The 15,890-nt window shown below is 39.2% G+C and overlaps 1 protein-coding gene across 1 annotated transcript in view; it reads right to left on the reverse strand.

Annotated features, from left to right (window-relative positions):
* Positions 1 to 3,376: 3,376 nt before the first annotated feature.
* Positions 3,377 to 15,890, reverse strand: part of LOC126298754 (lipoamide acyltransferase component of branched-chain alpha-keto acid dehydrogenase complex, mitochondrial) — a 97,434-nt gene continuing 84,920 nt past the window's right edge. Inside the window, exons 8-9 of the mRNA XM_049990200.1 lie at positions 8,942 to 9,108; positions 3,377 to 3,591 (exon numbers count right to left, since the gene is read on the reverse strand). Coding sequence (XP_049846157.1) covers positions 8,950 to 9,108 — 159 coding nt within the window. The 3' untranslated portion in view covers positions 3,377 to 3,591; positions 8,942 to 8,949. The remainder of the gene's footprint in view (positions 3,592 to 8,941; positions 9,109 to 15,890) is intronic.

Consider the following 15,890-nt stretch of genomic DNA (forward strand, 5'->3'; position numbering starts at 1 on the left):
GGTCACATGATGCTTGTGCCACAAATGCATACTGGGACAGAACTGAGCTACAGCTGAAAACATTTTGTCAGACTGTGGCTTACTCTTATTGATACTACCAGTACCACTGTCCAACACATTGAAAATACTTCCGCGTAAAGAAATACGATCTCCCATACTCACAGACATGTCTTCGAAGGTAGCCTTTCCTGTTCACCACACCATTTACACACCATGGTATTCAGAAGCCTCAAAAACATTAGCCAACAGTTAATATCTACATCTACATATAAACACCAGATGCCACCTGTGTACGGTGGAAGGTACCACTTACCAATACTAGTCTTCCCTTTCCTGTTAGACTTGCAAATAGAGCGAGGGAAACATGACTATCTAAAAGCCACTGTACATGTCCTAAATTCTTGCATCTTATTTTCAGGGTTGTTACACAAAATGTACATTGGCAGCAGTAGAATTGTTCTGCTGTCAGCCTCAAATACTAATTCTCTAAATTTCTGACTAGTGCCTTGCGAATAGAGTGTTGTCTTCCTTCCACAGATGCTCATTTTAGTTTGTGAAGCATCTCCACATTACTTGTGTGCCGATCGAACCTATAGGTAACAAATCTTGCACGACAGCTCTGAGCTGCTTCACTGTCTTCATTTAATCCAACCTGGTGGAGTTCCCAAACACTTAAACAGTACTGAGCAATAGCTCAACTAGTGCTGTATACTAAGTCTCCTTCATCGATGAACTCAACTTTTCCAAAATACCAAGTTGAGCATTAGCCTTCCCTACTATCGACTCATTCCATTAGATACAGCTTTGCAACATTAAGCCGAGATATTTAATCAAAGTGACTGTGTCGAGCAGCTCCATGCTAATACTGTATCTGAACATTACAAAGGTGTTTTTCTTTCTTGTCCACATTAACTTACATATTTTTTTTAATATTTGGAGCAAGCTGCCAATCTTCAGACAACTTAGAAATTCTAAGTCATCTTGTATACACCAACGGACACTCGATGACAATGCCTTCCCGTACACCACAGCATCATCAACAAACAGCCATAAATTGTTGCTCACTCTGCCCATCAGATCATTTATATATATATAGAGAATAAGAGCGGTCCTATCACTCTTCTCTGGGGCACTACTGACATCCTTGTCTCTGATGAATACTTACCACTGAGGACAAGGTACTAGGTTTTATTATTTAAAAAGTCTTCGAACCACTCACATATCTAGGAACCTAAACTCTTATGTTTCAGCCTTTGTAAACAGTCCGCAGTGGAGCACTGTGCTAAATGCTTTTTGGAAATCTAGGAATATGGAATCTGCCTGCTGCCCTTCATCCATGGGTTTGTAGGATACCATCTGAGAAAAGGGCAAGCTGAATTTCACATGAGCAATGTTTTCTAAATCCATGTTGATTCTTGGACAGAAGCTTTTGTGTTCCAAACAAATTTATTACGTTCAAACTGAGAATATGGTCACAAATTCTGCAGCAGTCCGATGTTAAGGCTAGTGTTCTGCAATTATGCAGGACTGTCCTTTTACCTTTCTTATATACAGGAGTCACCTGCACTTGTTTCCAGTCACCTGGGATTTTGTGCTGGGTGAGATATTCACAGAGTAGTCTCTGTAAAACGGAACTGGGATCCCACCTGGACCTGGTGATTTATTTCTTTCAGCTGCTTCTCTGTGCTACTGATACCTATTTCTGTGTCCTCCATGCAAGAATCTGTACAACACTCAAATGACAGTTTGTACAATCCTCCTGCATCACTGATTTCTTAAACGAGAAATAAATGCTTGAGCTTTGCTTTTGCCCTCTTCCATTACACCCCAGACTGGCTGACTAGTATATGTATAGAAGCTCTAAACCCACTTAGTGATTTTGCATATGACCAGAATTTTCTCGGGTTCTCGGCAGTATCTTTCATTATGATTGGTGGCAGGTGTATGCTTTGCACATTGATCATCTCACAGACACATAAATTTCACTGACTTTTGTCTGTTAACATTTTCCTGTCCTCTTTTGGACTGGGAGTGCAACAATCTCTGTTTCCTCAACATTTTCCAAATGTGAATATTAAACCATGGAGGGTCCTTTCCATCCTTAATCCACTTATCTGGCACCATGTCTCCAGAACTTTGCCCATAATTCCTTTACAGCCATCATGTTGGAGCTAAATGATGTCCATCCATTGTGTAAGTGAGATACTAAAACTACTTATCTGATTTTTCTAGCATAAATACTCTCCCTGCCTTCTCGACAGATTTAATACCTTTAGCAACCATCATCGCTATAATTACATCATGATCACTAATCCCCACCTCTGTACTGAACGGTTGATAAGGTCAAGTCTGCTTGGAGTTACAAGGCCTAAAATATTGTCTAACTAATTGTTCATGGCAGTCTTAGAAATATGTGTTTGAAAGTACTTCACAAGACCCTCTGTCCATACCACCGGTAGTGGATCTATAGACGTCCCAGTATATACTCAGTAGATTAAAGTCGCCTCCAACTAATCTGTATGATCTAGGTATTTCCGCGCTACTGAGTGTAGACTTTCCTTGAATGACTGATGGAGGAATCAGGTGGTTAGCAAAAACATCCAGTAATTAACTTGAGTTCACCTGTGCCTGCTGCTCATGTCCAAATAACTTCACAGCCAGACTCAATTTCAGCCTTCATAGAGGCAACATTTTTGTCAACAACAATGAACCATCTCCCTCCTATAGTGTCTTATCTGTCTTTTTGATAACTAAATATTTTTGAGCTTCCTACTCTGTGTTTCACCCACCTCTTGGTTCTGAGAAAAAATTGTGGGTGACAACTTTCCTGGAGGAGAATAAAGTCAAGAGCTTTGTTACAATATGTTCACGGGAGGCTTGCAGTATCAGATAAGACTGTTAGAGAAGCCATAACCCCAAACCCAAGTTGATTCAGAAGAGTCCAAATAATATGGATTATGGTGGATGAATCTATTCATGCTCACTTTCTAAAGTGTAGGAGTCAAGTGAGTATCAGAATGATATACTTACACATAAGAATGACTGGTTACTAATGCACAATTATTTGATAAATAACTGGGACATCAGTATCTGCTGCCTGAAGACATCTTTCTATGGATCAATACTTTGGTGTTTTGCACCTGTTAATTACTCTCAAGCTCATTCTTGGTTTCCACCAATTTCAACACAATAGATGTATCTACTTGGACCCTAAATTGATATTACTTTCTCTGTCAAATTCTGGAACACTCTATCCCCATCCCTCATTCCTTTTTCAAATAAAGTCTGCAAATTGTGCGTATATTCAGAAGATGCTACTGCTATTTCACTGTGGGAGTATTTCAGTTCATATATTAACAAACAGAAAACAAATATCTACAAATTATATTTTCTCTTTATTCAGGGTAATAAAAATATAAAAATATATGACATAAAATACATAGATCTTTAAATGCCAAATAAAATACTTTGTACTCTATAGTGCAGTAAATCATTGCGAATGCTTTGGAAACGTTTGTCCAGCTGTTGGAAACTTAGGCCTTTACGCTTCTTATATATCATGCCCATTTCAACTGCCAAACTCGAATGCACCTGAAACATGAACAAATTAAAGAATATGCAACTGTTGAGGCAAACCTATTGTGTAACATCTAATTTATACCACCAGTGCTACATGCTGAGTAATAAAATTGATAAAACAGTAAGTCACATGAACATGAAGAGAAAAGTAAAGGAAAGGAAAAGACTATCAGAAGTTATTGCTCTAAGAATTATCACAATTATCAAATCTCAAGCATTGCAAAGTTTTGATTTCAGAGAAAAATTTATATGCAATATGAAGCTGTTGTGCCACGGCTTTGCTGGTAGCCATGTATTGCTTCTACATTGATCAGCAAAATGTTTTAACAGAGGGAGAAGCACCCATCAGCCTGAAAACCATGTGCTATTGAGAGACATATTCAGGATGAAAGAACACTCATTCAGTACGTCGACACTATGGAATATGCTAGTTAGTGTCCCCAACAGACAAAGTTGTGGCATCTTACAGCTCCAACACAGCTCCTTGAGGAGTTGACTGAACAGGGAAACCAGAAAAACTTATTTCATTGCTGCTCAAAGGCAATGTCTGGCCATTCCAGCCTGTTACAGTTTCTGGGGATGGGAGTGCTGCAGTTGGAGAAACACCAGCCAGCAAGCTCACAAATGTATCACCAAAATCGGACCCTCCATTCTCAGATGTTCATTGTACACAAATGTATCCTGGTGTGTATGGTATGCCAAGTGCTTCAGTTTTAGGCTGGCTGATAACAAGACACGGACCACTTGCAGTACAAGATGGTACAAGTACCATCCATGGACTTTGCCACCAATAGCTGCGGGCTCCCACGTGGGCTAAAATCTACATGCTATCAACTTGATGCCTTTGAGTCACTGAGTCACCTGCTGGGTGACTACCTTCTGCAGGTTGGAGCCTAGCTATCTGCCCAGCTACACTGCCATTGTTCAATGCCCAATGCAGGCGCACAAACCATCATCTTCGGTCATGCAGGGCAGTGCAGTTGAAACACCACCTAAACCTGTGTTTTGCACACGGTGGTAACAAGTAACTGACGAGTATGGGGCTGTCTCTGTCATCTGTGACTGGTGGCACACTGTCTCACATTGGGTCTCTACGGCCACGCTGACACTGCAGCCACTGCCACCAGCACTTGCTGCCTGCCTGGCAGGAAAGTCACTGACACTGAGTCTTACTCTGTCACACAAAACAACCACCTTCTCTTCAGCTGTGATTCCATCCCTGTAACTGGAATAAATAAAATTTCTTAACGAGAGATGTTTCACTGATGGTCAGCCTTACAATTCCAATGACCACCACCTCCATAGCCTATGTCCAGGCAAGGAAACAGCATTCCATCCTGACTTGCCAGCAGCCGATTCACCGACCACTATAGGAGTCATATCCTGACTTCTACAAAGGTAACCACAGAAAGTTCTCAAAAACAGTAACTACCTTATTGAAATAAGACAAATGGCCTCATAGCTTCTCCTGAATACATAACAATTTTGTACTGCAAAACATACATATCACATTAGTTTGATTACATGTTTTAAAAGGAAACAGCAGTTGTTTAAAAGAAAATGAGATACGAATTTGAGTTCTTGTTTTACACACACAATACAAAGTTTCTAACAGTGAAATGGAAGGAAAATTTCCGTTAGTTGTTCCACTTTTGAATGGTATAGAGCAGGTGTGGACAAATAGCAGCCTGCGGGCTGCATGTGGCTCACTAATGGTTGTGTGCAATCTACCAAGACAGTCAGAATTTTTATGTAACAATTTATAACTCTTCTGAAATGCGAAGTTAAGCAATGCTTGCAATCATTTTAAAAGGTGCATCTCCCCACTAACCTCTGCTTGCACAATGTGGTTACCAAGCCAAAACTATTTGTCCACTGCTGGTACAGAGAAATCCTGTCTTGTTCTTTCTCTGCTGCAAAAAATTCTAAAACTATTGATGACTGTAAGCATGTATTTAAATTTCCTTGTTAGAAGTAACTAAGAAGCAAATTTGAATATTTTTATCATGGTGCAGCAGAGTCAGCAACTGTAAAACGTAATTATATTAAATTTCAGCCTCTCGTTGCATAAGCAAAGAAACTTTACTTAGCTTTCAGCTGTAATAATGTAGCCTTCTTCAGAAATACCACAATACAGTATTGTGACAATATAATATTGTGACATTTCTGAAGAAGGCTACACTATTATTGCCGAAACATAAAGTTTCTTTGCTTATGCAACTGGAGGCTGAAATTTAATATAATAAGAAGGAAATAAACAAAACTTGTTTTCATCCAAATGGTTTCCTCAATAAAATACCTTTGAAAGACACTTTAGGGCTTAAGCAGCTTTGGTGATAAACAATACTAAGAATTTTTAATGCTCCATTAATAAATAGATCTGATGTCAGAATCTTTAATAATCTGCTGAACAATAAAATAAAGGACTTGAAGAAATGTGGTTTTGAGAACTGACATTTAAGAAGGTACATACACGACCCCAAAACATCTTTTTCATCACAATGATAATGTGATTATGAATCAATTATCTCTGAGATCAGGTATAAATAACAGTTTAACTGGGAACGTATAAGCAGAAAACAGTGCACAGGTTGTGTGTGTGTGTGTGGGGGGGGGGGGGGGGGGGGAGGGGGAGAGAGGGGAGAGAGAGAGAGAGAGAGATTCATTGTACACACAGCAAATACTCAGATTAGAGAAAGATGGGCAGAAAATTGATCATATGCTATCCCAAGCATATCTTTTGTGACAAGCATATAGAATTTTCTCTTGATCTCCATAGCCAATATGTGAAGAAACAGAATTGAACTTTCTGAGCTGCCAGCATGTCAGGCACCACTCTTAAATCTGCATAATGGCATGTGCACACACATTCCAAAAGCTCACATTTCTGTCTCAGAAGGAGATCTAGGAACTTTTCCGGGCATTATTTTTAAGCATTCAGGTTTTCACTCATTACCCACCCAAATACCCGTGTGTGCATGTTAAAGCGACGTTTGTGAGACATGGTTGTGCATTAGCCCAGGATAATATCCACTCAGTGCAGTGAGTGTGCCAACCAGTCTGGATGTGGTTTTTAGGCAGTTTCCCACATCCGAATAAATGAATACTTGGTGGGTACCCAAGTCCCGCACCAGTTACATGATTTAGAAAACTTTTGCACACTCTCACATGAACAACATTATAACAGACAGGCTGGGTACACATATTCCAGCCCCGGGGGTAACATAGTGGCAACAGAAAGGTCATCTGGCCACTACTTAAATTAACCATGCCAAATCTGTTAATAACCACACTGACTGTGTGCAGCTGCAGGAAGAAGGCACCAGAAAAAGATTATGATTCTGTTTTAATTTATTATTTATTTTTATTGAAAAATGCATTAATCCTCCTGAGAATGAATGGCCATCAATAAATATTTGTGAAGTAGTAGTTCTAGTTTCTTTAGAGATGTGCAGGAGAGTAATGTGCCCTTTGCTATTTTTCTAATAGTGAACAGAATGGTTTGAAAATATTAAAACCTAGCAATTTTAGAGACTAATGAAGACATTATATTTCATCTTCATGCTCCTCAAACCAATGCAGAACATTTCTGGCCATTTGGTTATGCTTGTAGCCGTCTTGGAAGTTAAAATGTCTCACTGAAAAGAATATCTGTCAGTGAATCAACATGCCCTTTCACCCTGATTACAAAATTCCCTAAAAACATACCAGCATTGAAGCTAGTACAGACTCTTCCATTCTTCATAACTGGAAGCAAACTGTCTCAATTCCATGCTTCCCCCACTTTATCCATACATGTGTGTATCCTGTGGTAGGGAACAGCATAAAAGTGAAACTTCCTGGCAGATTAAAACTGTGTGCCCGACCGAGACTCGAAGGCAAAGGTCCCGAGTTCGAGTCTCGGTTGGGCACACAGTTTTAATCTGCCAGGAAGTTTCATATCAGCACACACTCCACTGCAGAGTGAAAATCTCATTCTGGAAGCATAAAAGTGGATTCGTAAAATCAAATTACTTGTTAACATTGGCCAGTAATCTAGTTTTTGGTATTCCTGCATCACTGAAGCCTTGTACTCATTTGGCATTAAAACTGGTTTAATAACAGCACCTCAATGATGAATGTCATTTACACAGTTGGTCTTGATGTCCTTAGCAGTGAAAGTAGCTTCAGGCATAACCCAAGGGGTTGTTATATGACCATTATTGCTTACAATAAATATAAATGACCACGTAAATAACATAATATCCACATGTCTGTTCTACACAGGGAAGCTACAATGCCAGAAAACTGTAGTTAAGTACAGGATGACCTGCAGAAGATAAATGTTTGGTGCACATACCTGATGACCTGCAGAAGATAAATGTTTGGTGCACATACTGGAAGTTAACTCTCAACACTCACATATTTAATGCATTTCAAATAAATAGCCACATGATCCATTATTTTTGTTTCAACGATTGGTAATCAATCACTGGAGACAATATCAACCATTAAATACCTAGAATATGCATTTAGAGCAATGACCGCATAAAACTAGTTATAAGAAAGGCAAATACCAGACACAGATTCATTGGAAGTGTCCTATGCAAAAGTAATTCTCCCATAAAGGAGGTAGATTACAAAACCTTCATTCAACTGATTCTTATTGACAGAAATGATAAGTAAAGTATGAATCAGGGATAAGTTTACTGTTAAAATCCAAAGGGTGAAAACAAACTGTATGTGTGTGTGCCAGAAGTCATATGCACGACTTCATATTTCACAAAATCGCTAAAAGTTTTTTTCTAAATACATCAAAAGGCAAGTCATCTTAGATTATTGTAACATCCCACAACAAGGTTCAAACACTGATAACAGTTAGCACTTTGACCCCACCATAAATCCACTTCACGGTCACATTACCACATCCGTCAACTCCTTCATAAACATACCCTCAAATATCTACCTACAAAAACAGGATTCCACAACAACAAAAACGTTCTCAACTAAGCAGGTTCTTATATTCTACATTTCTTTCCATGGTTCTTCACTTTATGCTAATACCACAAGTGTTAATCTCAAGTTGTTCATGTTGTATGTTCTCAACTATGGAATAACCTGTCCTAAAACTTTAAATAAATTACAAATTTCTCTAAAAATTGCTCATTGCATTCATGGGGGCCATAATTGAAAGCTTCGTGTCTTCCACATTTCAATTCCTAGTCTTTTTGTTCTCTGTTTTTTGATTCACTTCTTTCTTTATATTTTGGTAAGATTTTACGGTCATTATAATAAACAAATCATAGTTAACACAATATAAACCATTTAAACCAGCTTTTACTATACAAATTCACCATAAGTTTCATACACAGCAAAAAAATACCTTTTCCCCTAGAATAACAGCTGATGTGGATTCTGTATAAGTTCTTTCCACAAGTTGGAAAATTTTGCCACTGTAGCACCATCAATGATTCTATGATCGGCCGACCAGTTTATGCACATTATTTCATCCCTCGTTATACTTCCATCACTGCCAAATCTTGGAAGTGTCTGTAACAAAACAATTAACAACTTGCGGTAAGTTATTTTATTTCCAAATGAGGTGGATATTTTAGGAGGACAAAATAGTAGGTTCCCATGAGCACACCATGTATAAGAATATGAAACCTTTTAGTTTTTTACACATATAGGTGATTTGAAAGAAATAATTACATCAAGGGCAAAACATCTTAAAAATTAAGGGTTTATAAATGGACTTAATATGATAGAAAATGACTAGGGGCGAGGTTGAAAGGGTATCCATGAAACATAGCTTCTCTTAGACAAGAATGAAAGTCTTTGATAAATCTAGTGCAAGACAATCCAGGCACACGAAACAGAGTACTTGTGTGATGTTTTCAAGTTAACACAGCAATGTACTAAAGGTAATCTAATCTATACATTACATTACTAGTTCTGTTGTTGTCTATAGTGTTGAACGAAAATCTAGAACAAAAGTGAGACTGTGCTGTTGAACAAGCACCACACCATCTTTTCTGCCACCTCTGAGTACAAGGATATGGTGACATGAACAAGCACCACTGTTTGCTTTTGGACTCTTTCCCTGATGTAATGTCCTCTTCTGCCTTCAGGCATCCTAGCAAGCTGTGGTCTGACTGCCCAGTTGTGCTTTGTCAGGCTCAAATTTCTAGTAGTGGCCACAGCCCTGCTGTGCTATTGGCTCTTTTCTTTCTTCATGTAACATGGCCATACGTTACTAAATTCTCTCTCTTTCCCAGGTCTTTGACTGAGTGCTCTCCCCATGAGTTGATATCTTGGTCACATGTCATCAATAAACATAGTGGTACTATTTAATTCTGCCTCCCTCTTTATGTTCTAGTTACACACATCCTTTCTAGTTTCTGGTGTCTGTGGTCCAAAACCAGCCACAACCCTGTGCAGACAAGCCCCTAATTCCACAAAGGTTAGTTCTGTGATGCTAATCCCATAGTAAAAATTCCATTTAACCACTAATGAAAATACACAAATTGCAATGAGACTGATATAACCGTATTTCTCTTGCACTTCATATCTACTACTGTGCCTTGTGATATTTTGACCAGCAAGTACCACTGCTGTGGGATTACTTGCCAAGACATTTCACTTCTAAAAACAATCAAAATAGATCAGTTATATATAAAAATTCAAATTTAGGTCTGGTGCACACACAGGAAAAAAGAAAGAAAGAAAGATGGGACGTGCTGAATTCTATGTCCTCCTGAAGTGGATGAACTGGCAGAATGAGCCACTGTAATATTGCTAAATATACACAATTTCGCTCTCCCATTGCCATTAGCACTTTCACTTCAGTGTTTCAGCAAACAGTTCAGTTTCGACCCTAAAATTTATTCCCTCTTTGAGCCACACATCACAGCATATACACAATAACATCTCCTCACAGCTGACAAATCCATTGCTTTGATGTTTCTGTCCCAGCTATTATACCATTTGTTATTAATATATTGGGAAAATCTATTCCATATTCACAGCATTAAAAATAACTTCACTTGCAGTAAATGGTACAATGAAATTGAGACATTGCCTTGTGTCATCTGCGACTAATTTTTCACAAGTTGCCTCCTGAAGAGGATTGGTTTATTCTACTATTCATTTGCTGATCATACGAACTTTGTGTGCAGCTGTAAAGACATCAGATCCCCATGAAGATAAAGAAAGTTGAACAAATAAGAAATATTGCGAAAAAACAGGTTTTGAACTGATATACTAAGCCTTCACAGTCTGTGGAGAACATTGGGAAGACAGCAGTGTTTGCAAGGAATGGTGGAAAATATCACGTACTATCTACTGATCAAGCTATCTGTACCTCCTTTAAAAACTGAAGGTCAATATTAGACTGATAGTAAGAGTACCATAGAGGAAAAATTAACGAAAAAATTATAAGGAGAACATGATGATTATTTTTCAATTAAGAAAAGTTGCCTGAATCCTTCTTGTAAAAGTGTATGACGAGACTGCACAAACTTAGAGAAGCAGTAGAATTATGTTGAACCTGGGAACATTTAACATACATGTGACATTGCTGAAGGACACAAACTATGAAGTCATAATAGACATAGTAATGGGGAAAGGGAATTCACTCTACAAAACCTCATTCCTACTATGGAACCCCAACCAGTGAAATTTCCACAACTTTTAACATAAATGAACTTTACTACTTAATTGTGGCCATAGTGATTAAGTGTTAGAGACCAAGACTATTTGGAATAATTATTTTCATAATAATGTGGCCAGTTACTATTATATTTTAACTTAACATAACACAACACACTTTCAGCATGTTCTACTCATCTTCAGGTGTGTACACACAAGAACATATCCATCTGTTATGGTGCCCCATATCCAGATCAATTTCACAGAGCTATGGGCTGTATACAGGGTGTTTCAAAAATGACCGGTATATTTGAAACGGCAATACAAACTAAACGAGCAGCGATAGAAATACACCGTTTGTTGCAATATGCTTGGGACAACAGTACATTTTCAGGCAGACAAACTTTCGAAATTACAGTAGTTACAATTGTCAACAACAGATGGCGCTGCAGTCTGGGAAATTCTATAGTACGATATTTTCCACATATCCATCATGCGTAGCAATAATATGGCGTAATCTCTGAATGAAATTACCCGAAACCTTTGACAACGTGTCTGGCGGAATGGCTTCACATGCAGATGAGATGTACTGCTTCAGCTGTTCAACTGTTTCTGGATTCTGGCGGTACACCTGGTCTTTCAAGTGTCCCCACAGAAAGAAGTCACAGGGGTTCATGTCTGGCGAATAGGGAGGTCAATCCACGCCGCCTCCTGTATGTTTCGGATAGCCCAAAGCAATCACACAATCATCAAAATATTCATTCAGGAAATTAAAGACGTCGGCCGTGCCATGTGGCCGGGCACCATCTTGCATAAACCACGAGGTGTTTGCAGTGTCGTCTAAGGCAGTTTGTACCGCCACAAATTCACGAAGAATGTCCAGATAGCGTGATGCAGTAATCGTTTCGGATCTGAAAAATGGGCCAATGATTCCTTTGGAAGAAATGGCGGCCCAGACCAGTACTTTTTGAGGATGCAGGGATGATGGGACTGCAACATGGGGCTTTTCAGTTCCCCATATGCGCCAGTTCTGTTTATTGACGAAGCCGTCCAGGTAAAAATAAGCTTCGTCAGTAAACCAAATGCTGCCCACATGCATATCGCCGTCATCAATCCTGTGCACTATATCGTTAGCGAATGTCTCTCGTGCAGCAATGGTAGCGGCACTGAGGGGTTGCCGCATTTGAATTTTGTATGGATAGAGGTGTAAACTCTGGCGCATGAGACGATACGTGGACGTTGGCGTCATTTGGACCGCAGCTGCAACACGGCGAACGGAAACCCGAGGCCACTGTTGGATCACCTGCTGCACTATCTGCACGTTGCCCTCTGTGGTTGCCGTACGCAGTCGCCCTACCTTTCCAGCACGTTCATCCGTCACGTCCCCAGTCCGTTGAAATTTTTCAAACAGATCCTTTGTTGTATCGCTTTTCGGTCCCTTGGTTACATTAAACCTCTGTTGAAAACTTCATCTTGTTGCAACAACACTGTGTTCTAGGTGGTGGAATTCCAACACCAGAAAAATCCTCTGTTCTAAGAAATTAACCATGTTGTCCACAGCACACTTGCATGTTGTGAACAGCACACGCTTACAGCAGAAAGACGACGTACAGAATGGGCCACCCACAGACTGCGTTGTCTTCTATATCTTTCACATCACTTGCAGCGCTATCTGTTGTTGAAAATTGTAACTACTGTAATTTCGAAAGTTTGTCCGCTTGAAAATGTACTGTTGTCCCAAGCATATTGCAACAAATGGTGTATTTCTATCGCTGCTCGTTTAGTTTTTATTGCCGTTTCAAATATACCGGTCATTTTTGAAACACCCTGTATATAGGTTATTATTACAATAGTATTGCCACTCCGAAAGGCATTTTAAAACTGCCCAAGTTTATTGTCATCCCAGGTTGTATGAAATCGATCAGGAATACCCTTCTCTGATCCCAAAACACAGCAGCTATAACCTTTCCTGCCGACAGTGTTTGTTTGAATTTCTTTGGTGGTGGTGAACAGGAGTGATGCCACTGACGAGATTGTTGTTTCATTTCGGGATGTAGTGGAAACACCCATGTTTCATATTCCATGATGATAAAGAGTCCAACAACTTCTCCTTGTTGCATACCCATCACATTGTTGAAGAAACTTTTGAGTACAGTCAAGGCATTGCTCCTTGTGTCCATCAGTCAGCATCCAGGGGATCCAGCGAGCACATACCTTGCGGTAACCCAACGTTTCTGTTAAAGTTCTTTCAATTGTGCTGTGGGAAGCTTCAGGGATGTGTTCAACAAGTTCATGGATAGTGACCCTCCGATCTTCAAGCAGAGCTCTGTTGATCTTCTGGACAATCGCATCCGGAACTGGCAGTCTTCAACTCCAGGCTTCATTGCAGAACCAATGCACCCAGACATGCTGAACGGACATGCACTCTTCACCATAAACCACAGTCAGTTGCTGGTGAACCTCCATAGGCGGTAACTTCCTTGCGTAAAGAAACTGCTCAAACCTCACACTTGGTGGGAGCGGCGATCAAAACTTCCATCTCTGACGACTGCCAAGCCAACACTGAGCAACATAGCGAATTACTGATGGGCGGGCTCGAGAGCAGGGGAACCACTGCACACGGCACTGTTGTTGGATTTAGCCTAGCACCTTCCCTCGAGGCTGTAGCTCAATGGGAACCTTATTTTTGGTACAATCCTCGTAATAAAGTAAATTAATTGGCAAAAATCATGAAGCCATGGTGGAATCATAATCTATATAATTACTAAAATAAATGTGCTTACAGGTATATTTATAACAAGCATAATGTGATGTAAATGCCTTGCATTTTATACAAATCTATTAATACAGGTATATTTCCCTATGACAATATTATTCTGTTTTTCAACTCATAGTGTTTCACATTGTGTATGTAGATATTAACGCTTAAATTAGAATCATGGTGCACTGCTTTCACTTATAACTTTTCTGTGTTTTCTTGAATGCTCTGAAGATGATAATTAATAATACAAACTGGTTACGAAATAAAACCTGTTGTGACTAAATACTGGCACAAGTACTAGAGAGTAAACTTAACTACAGGAAAAGGTTTGTAAATACTAAACAGTATTATTGTTAAATTCTATGCCATAACTACAAAACAGGAACATTTTTACAAGCATAGCATGTTCTAGTTACTGACAGATACTCACAGGTTACAGACCTGTGCTCTTTTAATCAGCATGTCTAACATAAAGATACAAGGCAAGTTGTGCATAAATACAACGAGGGGAAAAAAATAAATGGTAAAGCTGTAATCAATCTGAAAGTTGGTTTGAACACCACAGTGCTGTACTTGTTATGGTCCTATTTAAGGTAGTATGTCCTCGCCTTTCCTCCAATCTATGAAATGACATACCCAGCTATTTATGCTTTCTACTACAAAGAGCAGACAAGCAGTTGTGACAACATCACTTTGACAATGAATTGCAATCATTTAGTTCCAGTTTGACAGTCACAGAGGAAACATGGGCATAGTTTAAACAGACTATAAATTGTGCTCTAGACAAGTACATGCCTAGTAAGTGGAGTGGTGTAAGGACGGAAAAGACCAGCCATGGTTTAGCAGCAAAATTTGGAAAATGTTGAGGAAGCAGATGCTGTTGCACTCTTGGTTCAAAAGAGAACACACAAGTGACAACAGGCAAAGGATAGCAGAGATTTGTGTATCTGTGAAAAGATCTATGTGCAAAGCATGCAACAACTATCATCATCACACTTTAGCAAAAGATCTGGCGGAGAACACGAGAAAATCCTGGTACAACCTGAGAAAATTCTGGGACTACATAAAAATCATTAAGTAGGTCTAAGGCTTCCATCTAGTCACTCATTGACCATCTGGTGTGGAAGCTGAAAATAGCAAAACAGAAGCAGAAGTTTTAAATTCCGCGCTTACGAAATTGTTCATGAAGGAGAATCAAATATACCGTCATCTGATCACTGCACAAAGTCCCATATGTATGATATAGCAATAAGCATCCCTGACATAGAGTAACAACTGAAAGAGTTGACAACAAATACATTACCAGGCCTGGATGGAATCCCAATTCAGTTTTACAAAAAGTATTCTGCAGCATTGTTCCTGTACTTAGCTTGTATTTATCGTGAATCTCTCACCCAGCAAAAAGTCCCAAGTAACTGGAAAAAAAGCGCAAGCGACTCCTATACATAAGAATGGTAAAAGAACGGACCTACATAATTACAGACCAATATCCTTAACATCAGTTTGCTGTAGAATTCGTGAACATATTCTCAGTTTGAATATAATAAATTTCCTTGAGACAGAATAGATTCTGCCCACAAATCAGCATGGATTTTGAAAACGTTGCTCACTTAAAACTCAGCTTGCCCTTTTGATACAACACCCTACAAACCATGGATGAAGGGCAACAGGCAGATGCCATATCCCTAGATTTCCAAAAAGAATTTGACACGATACCTCACTGCAGACTGTTAACAAAGTTACAAGCATACAGAAAAGGTTCCCAGATATGTGACTGGATCGAAGACTTCGTAATAAATAGAACACAGTATGTTATTCTCAATGCCAAATGTTCACCAGAGACAAGAGTATTGTCAGGAATGCCACAGGGAAGTATGATAGGACCATCATTATTTTCCATACACATCACTGATCTGGTGAA

Source organism: Schistocerca gregaria, chromosome X (assembly GCF_023897955.1).
Source record: "Schistocerca gregaria isolate iqSchGreg1 chromosome X, iqSchGreg1.2, whole genome shotgun sequence".
Taxonomy (NCBI): domain Eukaryota; kingdom Metazoa; phylum Arthropoda; class Insecta; order Orthoptera; family Acrididae; genus Schistocerca; species Schistocerca gregaria.